Source organism: Sorex fumeus, unplaced genomic scaffold (genome assembly GCF_029834395.1).
Source record: "Sorex fumeus unplaced genomic scaffold, SorFum_2.1 ptg000029l, whole genome shotgun sequence".
Taxonomy (NCBI): Eukaryota; Metazoa; Chordata; class Mammalia; order Eulipotyphla; family Soricidae; genus Sorex; species Sorex fumeus.
The window spans coordinates 19,221,756-19,237,118 of NW_026606086.1; the positions used below are offsets into that span (position 1 = coordinate 19,221,756).

The following is a 15,363-nucleotide window of genomic DNA, read 5'->3' on the forward strand; positions in this document are numbered from 1 at the left end:
CACTTTGGCACACAACTTTGGCAAATGTTTTAAGACTCATGGAATTACTTTGTGATGCAGAAACACAGCTTTGGAAATTTAACCTGAAAAATAATATGAATAGCTATAATCAGAAAGACATAAAGGACATAGCTGTCTGTTAATTATATACGAATATTAGAAAATAAACACACATCTCTGTGATGGGAGTGGTACCCAGGAATCAGGAGGCAGTGGGAGGCAGTGGGAAGACACCGGGAGATGTCACGAGGCTCCCAGAAGTCCCCCAAGGCAGTCCAGCTCAGGGAACCCACAGAAGGGACAGGCCTGGGGAAGGGAGCAGGCTGGTACTAGTGGTACAACCAAGCTGTATCCACACCCCAGGCTCACTTCTGGGTGCACACCACCCCCAGAAGCAAGATTGACGGTGCCCCCGGCACTATGATGCATGCTAGGAAGCTGAGTGAACCCCAGGACGGGACTTTTTGTCGAGAGACTCAAAGATCTTAAAGCGTACCCTCTCTTTCATCAACAAGATTTTATTTCATAAAAATCACAACGTACTTTCACATACTCTGTGGCGTTCACCCTCTTTACCATGCTATAAACTACTGAAAACACACAAATATTTCCCACCTTTAACCTCTGGCCGAACTGTGTGGACAGCAAAATAGTGCAGAAGTGTAGAAGTACTGCGCCCACGGGTATGACAGGCCACTCTGGCATAGGAGACAGGGATACCATGGGTGTGCTGAGTGGAGGGCAGTGGGCCTGAGGTCGCTCCTGACACGAAGGACTGTCTGTGTAAGGAAACCTGGGGAAGGCCTCTGTGTCTGTGCACAGGCCCTGGGCTCGAAGGTGCCAAGTGCATGCTGTGCACTCAGCTCCCCAGCACACATGGGTCTCTGTGGGGTCTCTGTAGGCACATCTGGGTGTGCACGGGGAGGTGGACCCGTGCTCTTGGGTCACAGCAAAAAGAGCTTGGCTGATGCCATCCATACATTTCTGAGACTTGCAGCTCTCGTGGAGCCCAGGAAAGGTCCCACTTGGTAGCCCTAGTGCCCAGTGCCCCTCCCGGGTTTGGCAAACTTCTGCTGTGTCCCCTGGAGACAGACCACAGGAGAGGGAAAGGTGCTTACTGGGGTCCCTGCTCAGATGCTGGGAAGCCCAACTCCCAGGTCCTGCTAGGACACAGTAAGCAGCGGCTAGGTTGGGGGGAGCTGGGGAAGGGGCTAGGCGGGGCTCTCTGGCCAGTGCATGGAAGGCTGACTGGAAACTGGTGTTTAAGTGGCTCCTGCCAGGGACAGACCTGAGTAGTGCTGGTGTCAGGGATTAAGAGAGGTGGGGGTTCTGCTGCCATAGCCCCCATGTCAGCAGACACTTCCCTGACCCCTGGCCTTAGGAGCCTGTTGTGGGGTGTCCCTCCTCTCTGGTTCCCATCCTCCAGTCAAGGCAACAACATCGCCTCTCCCCACCCCCCACCGCATGCTGTGTCCAGGGTCCTGGTGCTCGCTGGGTGACGGGCTGATGCTGATGATATCGGGGTCTCAGGCAGGACTGGGCCAAGAGCCTTGGAGCTGTGACCGCATGGGGGAGCGTCTGTGGTTGTGCTCGAGCATGTCTTGGGTTTTGCTGGGAGGTCTGAGCAGGCCAGAGGCGGGAGCTGCTCACACAGCCGACAGGTTCACTCGCTGGGGAGACGGGCTGTTCTTGTCCCAGGGGTTGGGCTTGGGCAAGGTCACGCCTGGCCGCGCCCCGTTCACCTGTGAGCACAGAGCCATGAGTGTGACATGGCTCCCCACCGGGGCCCTCCACCCCAAGGGGAGAGGCAGAAGGGGCCACAAAGTAACTGTCCAGGAGCCCTCTCAGAGCGTGTTCAGTGTTCCTGAGGGCCTCTGGGAGGCAGTGGTGCAGGGAGAAGCCTTCTGCTGTCACTGGGGAGAGGGGGAATGGAGGGAGGAGAAAGTGACTGATTAGGCCTCGGCGGGGGGACCCCGGGCAGAGAGGAATCCTGCGCTGGGCTGCCCACTGCTGCCTCCGGAGACCTCGGCGTGGCCAGAATCTCCCTTTTGGGTGACAATCTGTAGGGCCTGTCACCCCCTAAATCAACACAGGAAGTACTGAGGCTGAGGAACAGGGTGGGAGGTAAGTGACATCGGTTCAGAGTGTGGAAAGGGCGAGAAAAACCAGTGGCCATAGTCTCACCTCCTCCACCTGACCTGACCCACTGCTGGCACAAGCCCAGCCTGCAGGGGATGAAGCGGAAAGGCAGAAGGAAGCTGGCAGCAGCTCTGCAGCCTGGAGGCACAGCAGCAGCCGGTGATGAGAGCAGAAGTGGGGGAGGGGCAGGGGACCCACTCACGATGTCTGAGGTGGTGAAGGGCTTCCCAGTGGCGTTGCGGGCGGAGCTGCTGGTGAGGGACCAGACCTTGGTTTTGTGCTTGAAGGCGGCTCTCACCTTGGAAGCAAAGAGAAGCTGGAACTGCCTTCTGCTTAAGGAGCTGCCCGGGTCCAACCCGAGGCCTCAGAGGAGCAGCCCTCACCCCATCTCCTGATTGTAAGAGCCTCTCTGTGCTCTCCGGGGAACAAGAACCCCCACCTCTCCGTGTGCTCCGGAGACCTACCTCTGAGTTCAGCACGCAGTGGAAGAGGAAGATGAAGAGGCCCTGGAGAGGGAGAGGACAGAGAATCAGTCACGTGCGTCTGGTCCTACACAGACCAGGTCTGAGATGGGCACAGCCACACCTGAGGCTGGCAAGGAGTCAGGTGACAGGGCCTGATGACCCAGGGACAAGGACCTAACCCAGGCTGCGAGGCAGTTGTGGCATGGGGCAGATCAGCAGATTCTCTCAGGAGAAGCCAACACACCGGGGCTGGACAAAGGTGAGGACATGCAACAGACAAGCGGAGCCACACAGTCCTCCTCTGTGGGCTGGGGTGATGACAATGACATGTAACCACAGAGGTGTCCCCAAACATGTAGGGATGGGGGCTCTGGCACCCTCAGGACAGATGTTACCCAAGAGCAGCTCTGAAGGGGTCCTGCCACCCGCTCTGATGGGGTGGGGGGGCATTGAGACACGGGAGGGTAGACTGGGCTGTGGGGCTGCGGCCAGGACCTTCCTGGCAAGGAGCTGGAAGGAGGTTGTGCGGGAAGCCTGGCTCTCACACCTCTGTGCGGAGGGCCGCGCTGTGGGGCCACCCTGGTCCCGTGCCTGGCTCCCTTTAGTATACCCCTCACAAGCCCCCCAGAAGGCTCCCCCAGCACCAGGCAGGTGGCAGCTATGGGTTCGGCCCAGGTCCTAGGTGCCCTCGGGCTGTGTACCACAGGTGTATGCAGGTCCTGCACCCTTACCTGGGAGGAGTTGAGGATGGCAAACAGGTACTGGAAGACCACGGCCTGGCTGTTGACAGCAAACACCCCGAAGACCCACGAGGTCCCCAGGATGGGTAGCAGCACTGCCACCGCCTTCACGGTCAGCCTGTGGAGAGGGGGGCACTCTGGGTGGGAAGGACATGTCCTAACCCCTGCGGGGCCACTGTTGTCACCAGCAGGTAGGTCTGCGACATGGGAGGGGTCTGTGGTCCCCAGGCAAAGCTCAGTCTCCTTTGCTGTTGCCCGCCCTGCCCCCTGCCACCCTGGCGGATCTGATCAGCAACCCTTGGGCAGCAAATGATCTGTGGCACGCACTTGAAGACGCTGGGGTCTCCACGCAGCTTGTAGTTGTCAGAGCTGATCTGAGCGATGACCCTGGTCACAGCGATGAGGATGCCCGCATTGACCTGGACAAGGAGCATGGCAGGGTCAGGTCAAACCCCATGTCCTGAACACCTGCCCACTGCACACCTCCATGCAGCACCCCAGAGCCACACTGTGTCCCCAAGAGGGGACAAAGGCCCTCTGTGCCCAGCAGTCTGCAAGGAGAAGTGGGTCAGAGACCCGTGGTACTCGGGACTGGCCTCAGTTTCCCTGTGGGGTGATGTGGAGTCCAGACACCACCAGCCTCGTCCCCCCTTCTCACCCCAGGGCTCCCCTCTGCCCAGGGCCTCCGGCTAGGAGTCTGCCAGGGGTACCCATGATCCTGGGGCAGCCGGACTATCAGAGGCTCCACACACCAAGTGCCCCTGCAGCTGAGCTCCAGGGTCCTGGCAGGGGCTGAGGTAGACCCCACCCCTTGAGGACAGGAGCTATGCTGTGCTGACCTTCCGGTGCCTTCTTTATTCCAGACTTGCCACACCCAGAGGTGCCTCCAAGAACTGTGCAGTGTGGGGGATTGATCCTTCAGGGCAAACACCTTGAGCCTTATACTTCCTGTGCGGCCCAAACTGTCCTTTGTTTCTGGAACAGTCTGAGATCACTTACCCCTCCCTGCACCCCCACTGTGGTTATGCTAAAACCTGACCCCACCGGGGTACCTTCAAAGCCTCCTTCTGGGGCCCAGTCTGGTGCCTTTCTGAAGCACCTCTGTAGATACCCACTTCTCCACTCAGTCCAGAACTTTCCCCTCCAGGATTCACCATGGTCTCCTCAGCTCCTGGGCCCACAAGGAGGACTGTCAATGGCCAGAGCCCCACTGTCCCCTAGGACCTACTCACAGAAGCGTCTTGTTTTCTGTGTGGGGTGTCAGGACTGACCCCCAGGACAGTTCATCTTGGAGGAGACGATGGCTGTCTCCAGCCTCCTCACCTCACACCTGCAACAGCCCAGCAAGGCCCCTGGTCACAGATGCCTCGGGAACCAGTGGGGACCACGCTTGGGCAGTCGTGGAGGAGAGGGGACACCCACAGCACACAAGGGAGGCCCAAGAGTGAGAACAGCACAGGTTGTTACAAAGTGTGGGGGGGAGAGGTGAGGAACAGACCCAGTGGAAGAACCACAGGCCCAGACATGCCGCCCTCTCAGGATTTTCTTAGAGAAAACCAGAACTTTTGGGCCTGAGTCACTTTCTCAGCTTCTTTCTCAAATCTTGAATCTCCTTCTTCCAGTCACAGCCATGCTGAGGGGGTAGCACTTGCTGAGGCATCTGCCCTCTGCAGGCCCCACTCCTTCTCACTAACGTACCCCACATCCCACAGTTGATACACAAACAACCTAAATACTCCAGGCAGTGACCTGGAGCTGACAGGACCAGAGGCCAGCCCACGAGAATGATGTGGACTCACACAAACACCAGACACACAAGAAATTCCAGCTGCGAGACCTGTCCCAGGACTTTGGAGAAATCAGGGAGTCAATGAGACACCTCACCTCAGCCCTCCCCCAGCAACCACGGGGCCCCGAGTCCGAATGACTTGGCTCTGTGGGAGGCCAGGAAAGCTGTGTGCTCCCGGAGGGGTAAACCTAAGAACAGTTGATCCAGCTGTGACGTGGTCCTGACAGGACCAAATCATAATAAAGGTTTCCCAGTGACAGATGCCATGAGTGAGTAACCACGAGAGAGAGATTTGAGGGCTCTGGTTCTCCTGTTCTCTATTTGAGAGTGAGACGGCTATGTTTCCACAGCATTTAAGTGTTCGTGTCACTGGTTGTGACAATCCATCATTGTTCCCTTTTCTCTGAAGGCTCTGCAGTGTCTATTTGTCTTCCTGTCTCTCCAGGCCAGGGTCTGTGTGATTTCATCTGACACGCATGGTCTCCCCAGAGCACAAGGCTCATGCTGGCTGTGGTTAGGGAGAGGCACAGCACCCCTTTGACTCCGCATCCATCTGCAGTTGCACAGGAGATGGTGTGGGAGGAAGGCTCATCTGCTGCTCCACAGAAACACAGGCTCCTGGTCCCACAGGCTCCGGGTCCTACAGGCTCTGGGTTCCATAGACTCTGGGTCCTACAGACTCCAGGTCCCCCAGACTCCAGGAAAGAGCAGCTGATCAAAATTGGTCATACCCAGTAAAGAGCAGCCAATCAGAACATTCCACTCTAATCTATGGAAGGTGAGCCAATGAGAACATGCCATGCCCAGTGGAGACCAGCCATGGCGGTCTAAATATGCCCCCACGAAAACCAGCCAATCAGAACATTGCTCTTTCAGCCCCCTCAGAGTGGGGGAGGGGTGCAAAGTTCCCCGAGGAGGCCTTTAATAACAGAACACAATCCCAGACTTTTATGGGAACTGCAGGTTTGCAATGGCAGCTGGAGCAATGGTGGGTTGGTGTGAACCAGGAGCTGTTGTGATGGGGGAACGTTCCTGGCCAAGCACAGCGAGGCACGGAGCCCCTGCAGTCGAGCCCAAGTGTCTGTCGACACAGCAAGGCACGGAGCCCCTGCAGTTGAGCCCAATCGGCTGGATGAGCCACGCTGGATGCAAGCCACGCAGGGGAAGGTGGGACCCAGACATTTGGCACAGCCTGGGACGCACCATCTAGGCTGGGAAGAGGAATCAGAGTGGAGCTGGGACGGAGCACTGTCCAGTGGGGTACCCGAAGCATCTTCCCGAGCACTTGGGACCACAGTGCCAAGAGGCTGAACCTGGTAGGCTCCACTGCCTGGCCCCACATTGCCCCCCAATGGTGCCCTCACAGCAAGGAACATACCACAATGACGAACAGGGCGGGGCCCACAAAGGCCCAGATGGCACCACTCTCCAGAGAGAGCCAGCAGCTGTGGAAGAAGAGGAAGGTCAGTGACCCGGGCCCTCAATTCCACACAACAGCCATGGTGGCAGGTCGGTCTTATGAACATTGTCACTCCAACTCACTGCTGGTGACCCAATTCTCATTCTTGGGAAGAATTTTCTAGGGCTGCAAAGCATCTCAGGGAAAAGAGGACTTTCCCATGTTCAGTGAGAAAGGTCTGGATCATGACAGTGTAGCAAGCTCAAAGTGGGTTTTAATCTCATTAAGGACACAAGAGAATTTGACAGGAAGCTTCCCTGGTATCAAGGATTTATGAGTATGAACCTACTGGGTCACCGGGGTGCCACAGGGGCAGTTGCCATGGGCAGTTATGGGACAAGTGGGTCAGGCATCCCTTCATGACAGTCCCCAAGCCGAGAGCAAAGCATCAGGTGAACCCCAAGCTAGCCCCCATGCTTCTGAGGCACCTCCTCTGGAATGGAGGGTTCAGAGGAGGTGACTCAGCACAGCAGCCCCTCTGCATTGAAAGGGGCTTTCAGAGTGACACATGATGCGGGGCTGCTCCATGTGGTGCAACCCTCACATGCTCCTTCAAGACTGCTGGGGTTGTGCGAAGGGAAGTTCGCGCTCGCCCACATTTACACGCAGGCTCCATCCATGTATATCAGGCTGTGCTTCCTCAGCCTCTATTGCCCCCTGAGCCAGAATAACAAGGCCAGAGCCATGTGCGCTGACAGGGAATGGCTCCAGCTTCTAAATGAAGGGAATGGGCCAAACCATGGTCTGGCCCTCACCCTGGTTATAGCATGTCCCGGCAAGACCTCTCTTTCATAGCTCCATCATCCGTAAATTGTTGCACTAAAGGACGAAAGGTTAGATTCCTTTGGGTTAGCAATGCTACCCCAAATCATCTCAGCCTGAAGACTCCGAGATGCTCGGGCCCCTGCTGACTCCCTCTGTGGCCCCCATGCAGAGCTTCCTCTGCTGGCTGAGAGAGGCAGCAGCTGCACAGGAAAGCGCGTCTCTCCGTGAAGGAACATGTTGCTGAAAGACGTGCCCCAGCAGGCTCTCACGGCACGTCCTTGCCCCGAGTCGACCATGGGATGGAGGGTGCTGCATGCGCAGATGGGGCAGGGGCACTCGGCTGACCTCCGCCCTAGCCAGGCCTGCCTGTGTGGGCCTTCCCGGGCCAGTGCTCCCAGCAGCCACCCGAAAGACATCATTCCACTTACTTGTTGCTTGTCCCGTAACTGTCCATGGCAGATGATATTGTAATGATGCAGATCAGGAGGGGAAATCCTGCAGAGAGAAGGGCCCATCACTACTCCAGCCTTTCTGCTTTTCTGTTCATCTTGTGCCTGGTGTGTCCAAGAACTATGCCCGAAGTGCTGAGGAGTCCAAACAGCCTCGGAGCCTCACATGGCAATAGAGGAAGAGTGTTCACACATGTACACGCGCACGAATGGGTGTGACTCATGCACAGCAGACATGGAACAAATGGCATGTATGAGAGGTGGTGCTCGCTGCTGCAAGGACAGAAACTCGGGCGCTAAGGGCTGTGTTCTACTCCCTGACATCAAACTACACCACAACAGCAGAGCAATCAGAACATCATGGCACTGGGGAAAAGGGAACACGTGCTTATGGGGCAACCAGTCGACAAGAACCAGGACTACATTGTGCAGCGGAGTGGGTCTCTTCAGTGAACAGTGGAGGGGGAGGGGGCCACTGACTGCGAAAGGAGGACCCTTGACCACAGTCAGACTCCGGGACCAGAAGCCGAGTCTGAGAGGTTAGATGCTTAGACGTAAGACAGAACTCCACTGGGTACATGAAGGAGCCGTGGGGCCTGTGTGAAACATCAGCCTTGCAAAGGCTCAGGAACGCTCCGCCTACAAGGGACACAAAAGCAAAAAGAACCAAATGGCTTCTGGACAGCAAGAGAAACTTTCAGGTGAAAAGACAGCCGACGGCTGAGAGAATGGCTGTCATCCGGAAGATGGTGGTCAGGTGGGCAGAGCCCAGGCACTGTGTGTGGGAATGCTGACGGGCAGCTACACAGAACAGCGTAGCTCCCTCTTAGAGACAGCCTAGGAAAGACATACCTTACAATCCAGCAAGCCCAGTCTAGGACAGGGACAGGCGAGAGGGGCCTGTGCAGGGTGGAGGAAGTCAGAGAAGGGCAAATGCACCAGGATTTCGCTCATGTGCAAGGCACAGACACAAACCAAACCAAGTTTTGAGACTCTAACAGCAAACTGTGGTGACCAGAGACGACGGGGATCGGTATGGCTGAAGCACACACAGGGTCAGTTCTGTGGACGGGTGGAAAGCAGATGCCTGACGGTCTCAGGGTGGAGCAGACGCACGTGAAATGTGTGCCACAGTCCAACATCTCACTGCCGTGAAAACTTCAATACCGGTGCCAACTTACGAGTCTTTTCCTCGAAATAACATTTTGTGTAAATTGATAGTTTTCAACAAGGGCCAGTTTTATCCCTCAGGGGGACATTTGGCAGCACCTGAGGACTCTGTAGCTGTCAGTTTGGGGCCAGCACTGCCCAAGAAGCCTGGAATGACTGAGGTGTGAACTGTGGCACCGGGGAGTCTACCCTGGCATCCTGGCACCTGAGGGCGCTGGTGGCAAGGTGGGGGAGTGGTTCACGTTCCCAACCATTCTCAGGACCCAGCTGGCACCATTATGCTCTGTTCCAGTGACCAGCTCCTGTCCTGTAGCAAAGGTAACCAAGCCAAGCTAAGAGAAATGCCTGGTCCCGATCATGGGTGTGAACGTGGCCTGTGCATGTGGCCCTGGAGGAACCACTGAGGGACCCTGGGGGATGGGTAGGGGCAGCCGAGCTGCCAGGACAAGGCAGGGCTCCTGGGACCAACCTCAAGAAACTCAGATCCCAGAGACGGAAAAGGAGGCAAAAGCCTGACACCAGGATTCGCGCTATCCCGGAACTCACACTTAGTCCTGACTTGTTAGAGGAGCTGCTGAATTTGTCCCCTGGAACTGAGGGTGACAAGAAAGTAAATAAAGCTTCGAACTGGCAACTGCCCAAGCATCAATCTTACTTCAAGAAAGGGATTTTCTATGGGCAAGTGACCTGAGGGATGAGGCCCGAGTGTGTCACCCTGTCAGCTTCCGAATCAATGCTGGCCTATTTCACGGATTTCCTGAAAGGGAATCAAGCCACAGCATTTCCGACTCAGTACCCAGGGACTAGGAATGTGCTAATCACATGACACACACACATGTGCAACCCTACAACCCTACATCACACATGTGTGCAGGCACATACCCAACCTCACTCCCACACATGTGCACAAACGCAAGTGACAACACACCCACAGGCTGTATATGTACACACACACATCATACACCGCACATGCGAGCACAGGGACCCCCACACCACCGCTGTGAAGCTGTCTTTTGTGGGAGCAGCCTCTGCCCAGGGGAGTTGCTCAGGGCATCAGTCGAGAGCTCACTGTGCCCTGGGCATCTCGACCACAGCTCCACGAGGCCGAGTCACTCATTCAACACCCCCCCCCCCCCCCAGCCACGCAGTGAGAGCTGGAAGGGGAGCCTGGAGCTGTGTGTGTGTCTCCTTCTCAGGAACCAGGCGCCCCACCCTGGAACCGCAGTGTCAGGCAGTGAGGCGGTCAGCACAGTGGGGGACAGACCGTCCTGCGGGCAAGGGATGACTCCAACCCTCACTACAGCAGAACGTGAGGAGAGCAAGCAGCCCCAGAGCCACTGACCCACAGCTCTCCTCAGAGGCCCCCACGCCCGCGGGCACAGACAGCAAACAGGAGAGGCACTGGCAGACCCTAGAAAGCTGCTGCACCTGAGAGGCTAACGTCTGTGCCCCAACAACTGCCAGTCGGCCACCCTGGGGGGTGGGGAGAGGACACGCATTTGCCTGTCCTTATCCTCAGGTAAGATCATATCATCCCCTCCCCCTCCCCCATCCCAGTCCCCTCCCCCTGCACCACCATCACCCTGCTCCTGCCCCTCCCCCAACCCCTCCCCAGTCAGGAACTATCAGCTCCCCTGCCACTCTCCCCCCATTCTCCCTCCCCCCACCTACCCCAGCCAATCCCGTAGTAGCAGAGGTGCTGGCTGTCCTCGGAGCCAAAGACCTTGATCACCAGGCTGTAGAGGTGCAGCCCCTCCACCAGCATCCAGGCGAAGGCACTCAGGAAGAAGTAGTGCAGGAGCACGGCCAGCACGCGGCACGGGATCTGTGGCAAAGCACACGGTTGTCCTGGGCCAAGCCCCTCCCAGCCTCCCTGCCCCCCTCTTCTGGTACCCTCCAGCCACCTGATTGCAGGTGCTTCCCTGGGGTCCTGACTCCCCCTCAGGTTCATGTGACTAGGTTGGGGCATGTGACCAGGCACTCTGGGGACACAGGGGGTCTCCCTGCTGAAGAAGGAAGCGGTGCTCACCGTGCCCGACTCCAGGTGGAAGGTGACGAGCAGCAGGACCTGGCCCACCAGCACAGCGAAGGACAGGTTGGCATGAATGTGGTAGCGCTGGTTCCGGATGGTGCTGACAGACCTGCGCGAGGCCACAGGTCAAGCCCCCTCCACCCCATCCCCTCGGGCTTGCAGACCCACTGCCCCACCTGGGAAGGCCTCTGCCTCGCACTGTTGTCCTGGCCAAAGCCTGGCACTTGGGACCTTTCCGGAGCCTCCCACAGCCCTCCTTTCTCTCTGCAGTACCCTGGGCGCAGGACTCACGACAGGACAGCGAAGGTGGCCAGGGTGGCCACCAGGCACAGCACCGACAAGGAGCAGCCCACGTAGCTGATGGAAGACAGCGCCACCTGGTGTCCACGGGCCAGCTGTGCAAGAGCATAGGGGTCAGCGCCTCGGAAGGGATGAGGGTGCAGGCCCCCACACTCGGCCGCCTTCTGTGCCAGGCTTTGAACACGCCAAGGTCATCAGTGAGTCCATGAGAGGACACGGGGCAGTGGGGTGGCCACGGGGCCTGGAGTGGGGGCCTGGAGTGGGGGTATGGTCACTCACACATCTTCGGGTCCCTCCATCGCCACCCACCATGTCCCACTGTTCTCTGAGCCTGATCCCCACCTCCTTCCACAGTCCCTCTCCTCAGAGATGGGGTCTCCAAACACCCTATCACCTCTTCCTGCCGTGGCCCAGCCACCTTAGCCACTGAGGTGCTCAGCGAGACCCTCCCAGTCACACAGCAGGAACTAAATTTCCCTCTGCGGAAGCAAGAGGCCAGGTCACTATCAGAACTGCCATGGCCCAAGCGCTGCCATGGGCACAGGACAAACACTCGAAGGGGCCTGAGGGGCACCTGCCCCAGCCGCAGTCAGGAACACCCTGCAGATGCAGAAGGATGCAGGTGCCCAGAAGGTGCTGCCCTGAGGGTCCTGCAGGGTGTCTGGGGAACAGCCCCAGGTGCCATGATGACACTGTGTCTCTCAGGCAGGGCTGGGCCAGGGACTGTCCCCAACTCCTTATAGAGACATGGTATCTGGGAAAGGACTCTCCTGTCTCTCCCCAGCTCGCCCCCAGCCCAGGGAACCCTCGAGCCCCGTATCCCACCCTTGGAGTGGATGGGCTGTGAGGTGACACTCAGCAGCTCTGCGGAGGGGTGGGTGGCTAGTCTATGCCCTTCCTCTGGGGCCAGCCTGGATTTAGAAAGGTCTAGAAAAGCCTGCCTGGCTGCTCTGAGTCACAGACCACAAACCCAACCCGGGGGCGGGGGGGGGGGGGCAGCCCAGAGACAGTGCCTGCTCCTCTCCTGGCCCGGGAGCCTGAGGTCAGGGCACAGACTTGCCCCCAAGTTCCCTTTCACAGCCAGGCCACGGCCTTACACAGAAGAACCTCCGAATGGGATCAGGGGAGAGGGCAGGAGGCTGCCAGGGGGAGGCCAAGGACCGCCTGGACTCCTGGGCCTGAACGCCCATAGGCAGTGCAGAGCCCACGGGTCCCAGCCCACGGGTCCCAAGACCCAGCACTGTGCCACCTCACTCCAGCCCAGGGCCTCTGGGCAGCGGCTCCCCCAAGAGGAGGAGAGCCCTGAGCGCTTGGCGTGCCCTGCACAACCCCCAGTCCCTGGCAGCCACAGGCCCACATGGGTGTCCTGCAACATGTCAGCCCCACCCATATATCCTACCCTCCTGCCAGCTCTGCCCGTGAGTCAGCCCCTTCCCATCTAAGTCATGCCCACCCGCCCACCTGTTCTACAGTTCGCTGTCAGCCCACCAGCTCACAGGTCAGCAGGCCCAATCAGCCTCACACGCCCAAGTTCAACCCCACCCACTCAACCCTGCCCATGTCTCAGCCCCGCCCACCTATTCTGCTCCATGTGACCTGCCCATGCATCAGCCCTGCCTTCTGTCAGCCCCTTCCCACCCAGTGTGCCCAGGCCTCAGCTCTTACCTCCAGGGGCACCACCTGCATCAGAATGGCGAAGTTGGTGAGGTGCGTGCAGCGGCAGGTGGAGAAGCTGAGGTTCCCCTGGATCAGCGCACAGCCCTTGTCGGACCAGACCCCTTCTCCGGAGCTGGGGATACGGGCCAGTCAGCAGAGCCTGTGCCATGCCCCAGCAGGCTCGGGAGCAGCAGGGGTCAGGCCACCCAGGTCCTCAGGCACCCGCCCAGCACTGTCCCGTCTCCTCTCGCCATGCAGGGATAATTTTATGAAGGTGGCAGGGGCTGGGCCAGGCCAACCACATGTACCACGGCCCCCCCAGGGAAAGAGCACATGTGCCCCCTGGGCCTGTGTGGTGATGGCGGGGCAGGGCCAGAAACCCTGCAGAGGACGACTGTCTGTGTGAGGAGCCCGGGACAATGAACATGACTTTCCCCAGGACAGACTCGCCAGTTGGATGTTCGGTCTCAAGCAGTTGCAAGTCAGGGCAAATGTGGGAAGGTGAGAGGCAGGCTACTCTGAGGAACCCCTCCACAGGAGGGGCGCCCCCATAGGAGATGCCGGGCTGCCCTCAGCATGCCCCCAACCCCCCCAGGAGGTGCCCTCCAAAGATGGTGCTGTACACAAGTCGGACAAGCCATAGCCGATTGGGTTGATTCCTAGCGCCTGGGATTGGGGGGTTCCTGGTGAGAGATTCTGTCATTGGCCATGGTTTCAGGTTAAACAGAAAGGGAGGGAGGGAGAGAAGATGCGCATTTCAGTGGCTCTTCCCCTGAAATTGCCATTCAGAGTTTTTAAAGGCACGTCTGGGCTCCAGCCGGGCCCTGGGGACCCGTTTTGAGAAGCAGCCGGGCAAAGGCTCCCATTTCCTTTGCTCTCGCTTCAGCTTTAATGTTCTGTCCTGTGCCGCAGGACAGCAGCAGATGAGAGATGTGGCCTCCGGGACTATGCCCAAGGTAGGAAGCTGCAGGGAGGGTCACTTGGAGGTGACTCTAGGAGGGGCCTATTGGGGAAGTGGCCCTTGGCCTCCCCTGGCTGGGGGAACCATGGCAGGGACTCGGGACAGCAAGGCAGGTGTCTGGTCCAGACCCAAGGTCAAAGAAATGGTAGGGAGGGGCTGGAGTGATAGTACAGCAGGTAGGGTGTTTGCCTTGCATGTGGCCGACCCGGGTTCGATTCCCAGCATTCGGTGGGGTCCCCTGAGCACCGCCAGGAATAATTCCTGAGTTCAGAACTAGGAGTAAGCCCTGTGTGTCACTGGGTGTGACCCAAAAAGTAAAATATAAAATAAAAAAAGTAACAGTGGGGACACCCATGAAGGTCACAAAATGACAACCCGAGGAGCAAAACTACATGGGTTGAGCAGGTGCTTTAGGCCTCAAGACACGGTGACCATAACCCTTCCTTAGGGATCAAAATTGGAGCCAAATTAGCCACAAAATATATCCCAAACTTGGAGAGGAAGAGAACCCAACAAACAAAGAGCAATTGGAAGCAGTGGCAAGCGGGGAGATTGAGGATGCCAATGACATCAGTTTAGTAGGAATTACCTAAACATTCTCATTAAAAGCAGAAAAATTCAGGTTGGACTAAAACCGCGATGGAGCTAGAAAAAGCAGGATGACATGGAAGTTGAAATGAAAGCGGGAAAGAACTCACACAGGCACTGAAGCCACAGTTGAGCCGAGGTGGGCCATGTGGCTGTGTACCTGACGCAGGCCAGGAGGACAGACAAGGGCGCTGGTGGGTCACAGCTCCTTCCCCAGACCTTCCTGAGGAAGGTGCCAGCAGCAGGGACTCCGGATGGAGGGAGGGGAGAGGGAGGAGGTGGCAGAAGCCCACACGTGGACACTACCTCAGAGGCACAACCTGGGCCACAAAACAACTGCTCACAAATTCAGTTCAAAAGAATTGAATTTAAGTAAGGAAAATTTCAGATCACAAAAATATTTCCTGAGAGGTCATAGTGGAACGATCTCTGGGAAATTCCCACCTATCTGGAATAAACTGTGCTTTGAAACAGCACCCAGGCTGAGGAGGATGGCCCCAGTGCGTGGAGAAAAGGTTTTAATTTTATGAAGGTGAGAACCCATCTGGGACCTGAGACGAGGCCGTGAGCCCAATTTTTGTCCCTACCTGGACCCTGGGACAGAGGGCAGGAGGGCAGCAGGGAGGTGGCCGGATTTGGAGTGAGGACTGGTACAGTACAGGGGAGGGAAGGATTCCTGAGCCTGGAAGGGCAGCCAGCAGCTAACAGCAACCCACACTGCAACACATCCCTGCCACAGCACACACACACCATGTCACACCGCAGCACACACACAACACACACATAGCACGCACACAGCATGTCACACCACAGCACGCTTGCAATGTAGCAGGTCCATACTAAAACACATG

The 15,363-nt window shown here is 57.7% G+C and overlaps 1 protein-coding gene across 1 annotated transcript in view; it reads right to left on the reverse strand.

Moving 5' to 3' along the window:
• Positions 1-517: 517 nt before the first annotated feature.
• The window catches only part of ADGRD1 (adhesion G protein-coupled receptor D1), a 51,981-nt gene continuing 37,135 nt past the window's right edge, over positions 518-15,363 (reverse strand). The window contains exons 15-25 of the mRNA XM_056115632.1: positions 12,973-13,096; positions 11,299-11,402; positions 11,005-11,116; positions 10,647-10,800; positions 7,785-7,851; positions 6,511-6,577; positions 3,671-3,762; positions 3,335-3,461; positions 2,604-2,645; positions 2,342-2,437; positions 518-1,742 (exon numbers count right to left, since the gene is read on the reverse strand). Coding sequence (XP_055971607.1) covers positions 1,647-1,742; positions 2,342-2,437; positions 2,604-2,645; positions 3,335-3,461; positions 3,671-3,762; positions 6,511-6,577; positions 7,785-7,851; positions 10,647-10,800; positions 11,005-11,116; positions 11,299-11,402; positions 12,973-13,096 — 1,081 coding nt within the window. The 3' untranslated portion in view covers positions 518-1,646. The remainder of the gene's footprint in view (positions 1,743-2,341; positions 2,438-2,603; positions 2,646-3,334; positions 3,462-3,670; positions 3,763-6,510; positions 6,578-7,784; positions 7,852-10,646; positions 10,801-11,004; positions 11,117-11,298; positions 11,403-12,972; positions 13,097-15,363) is intronic.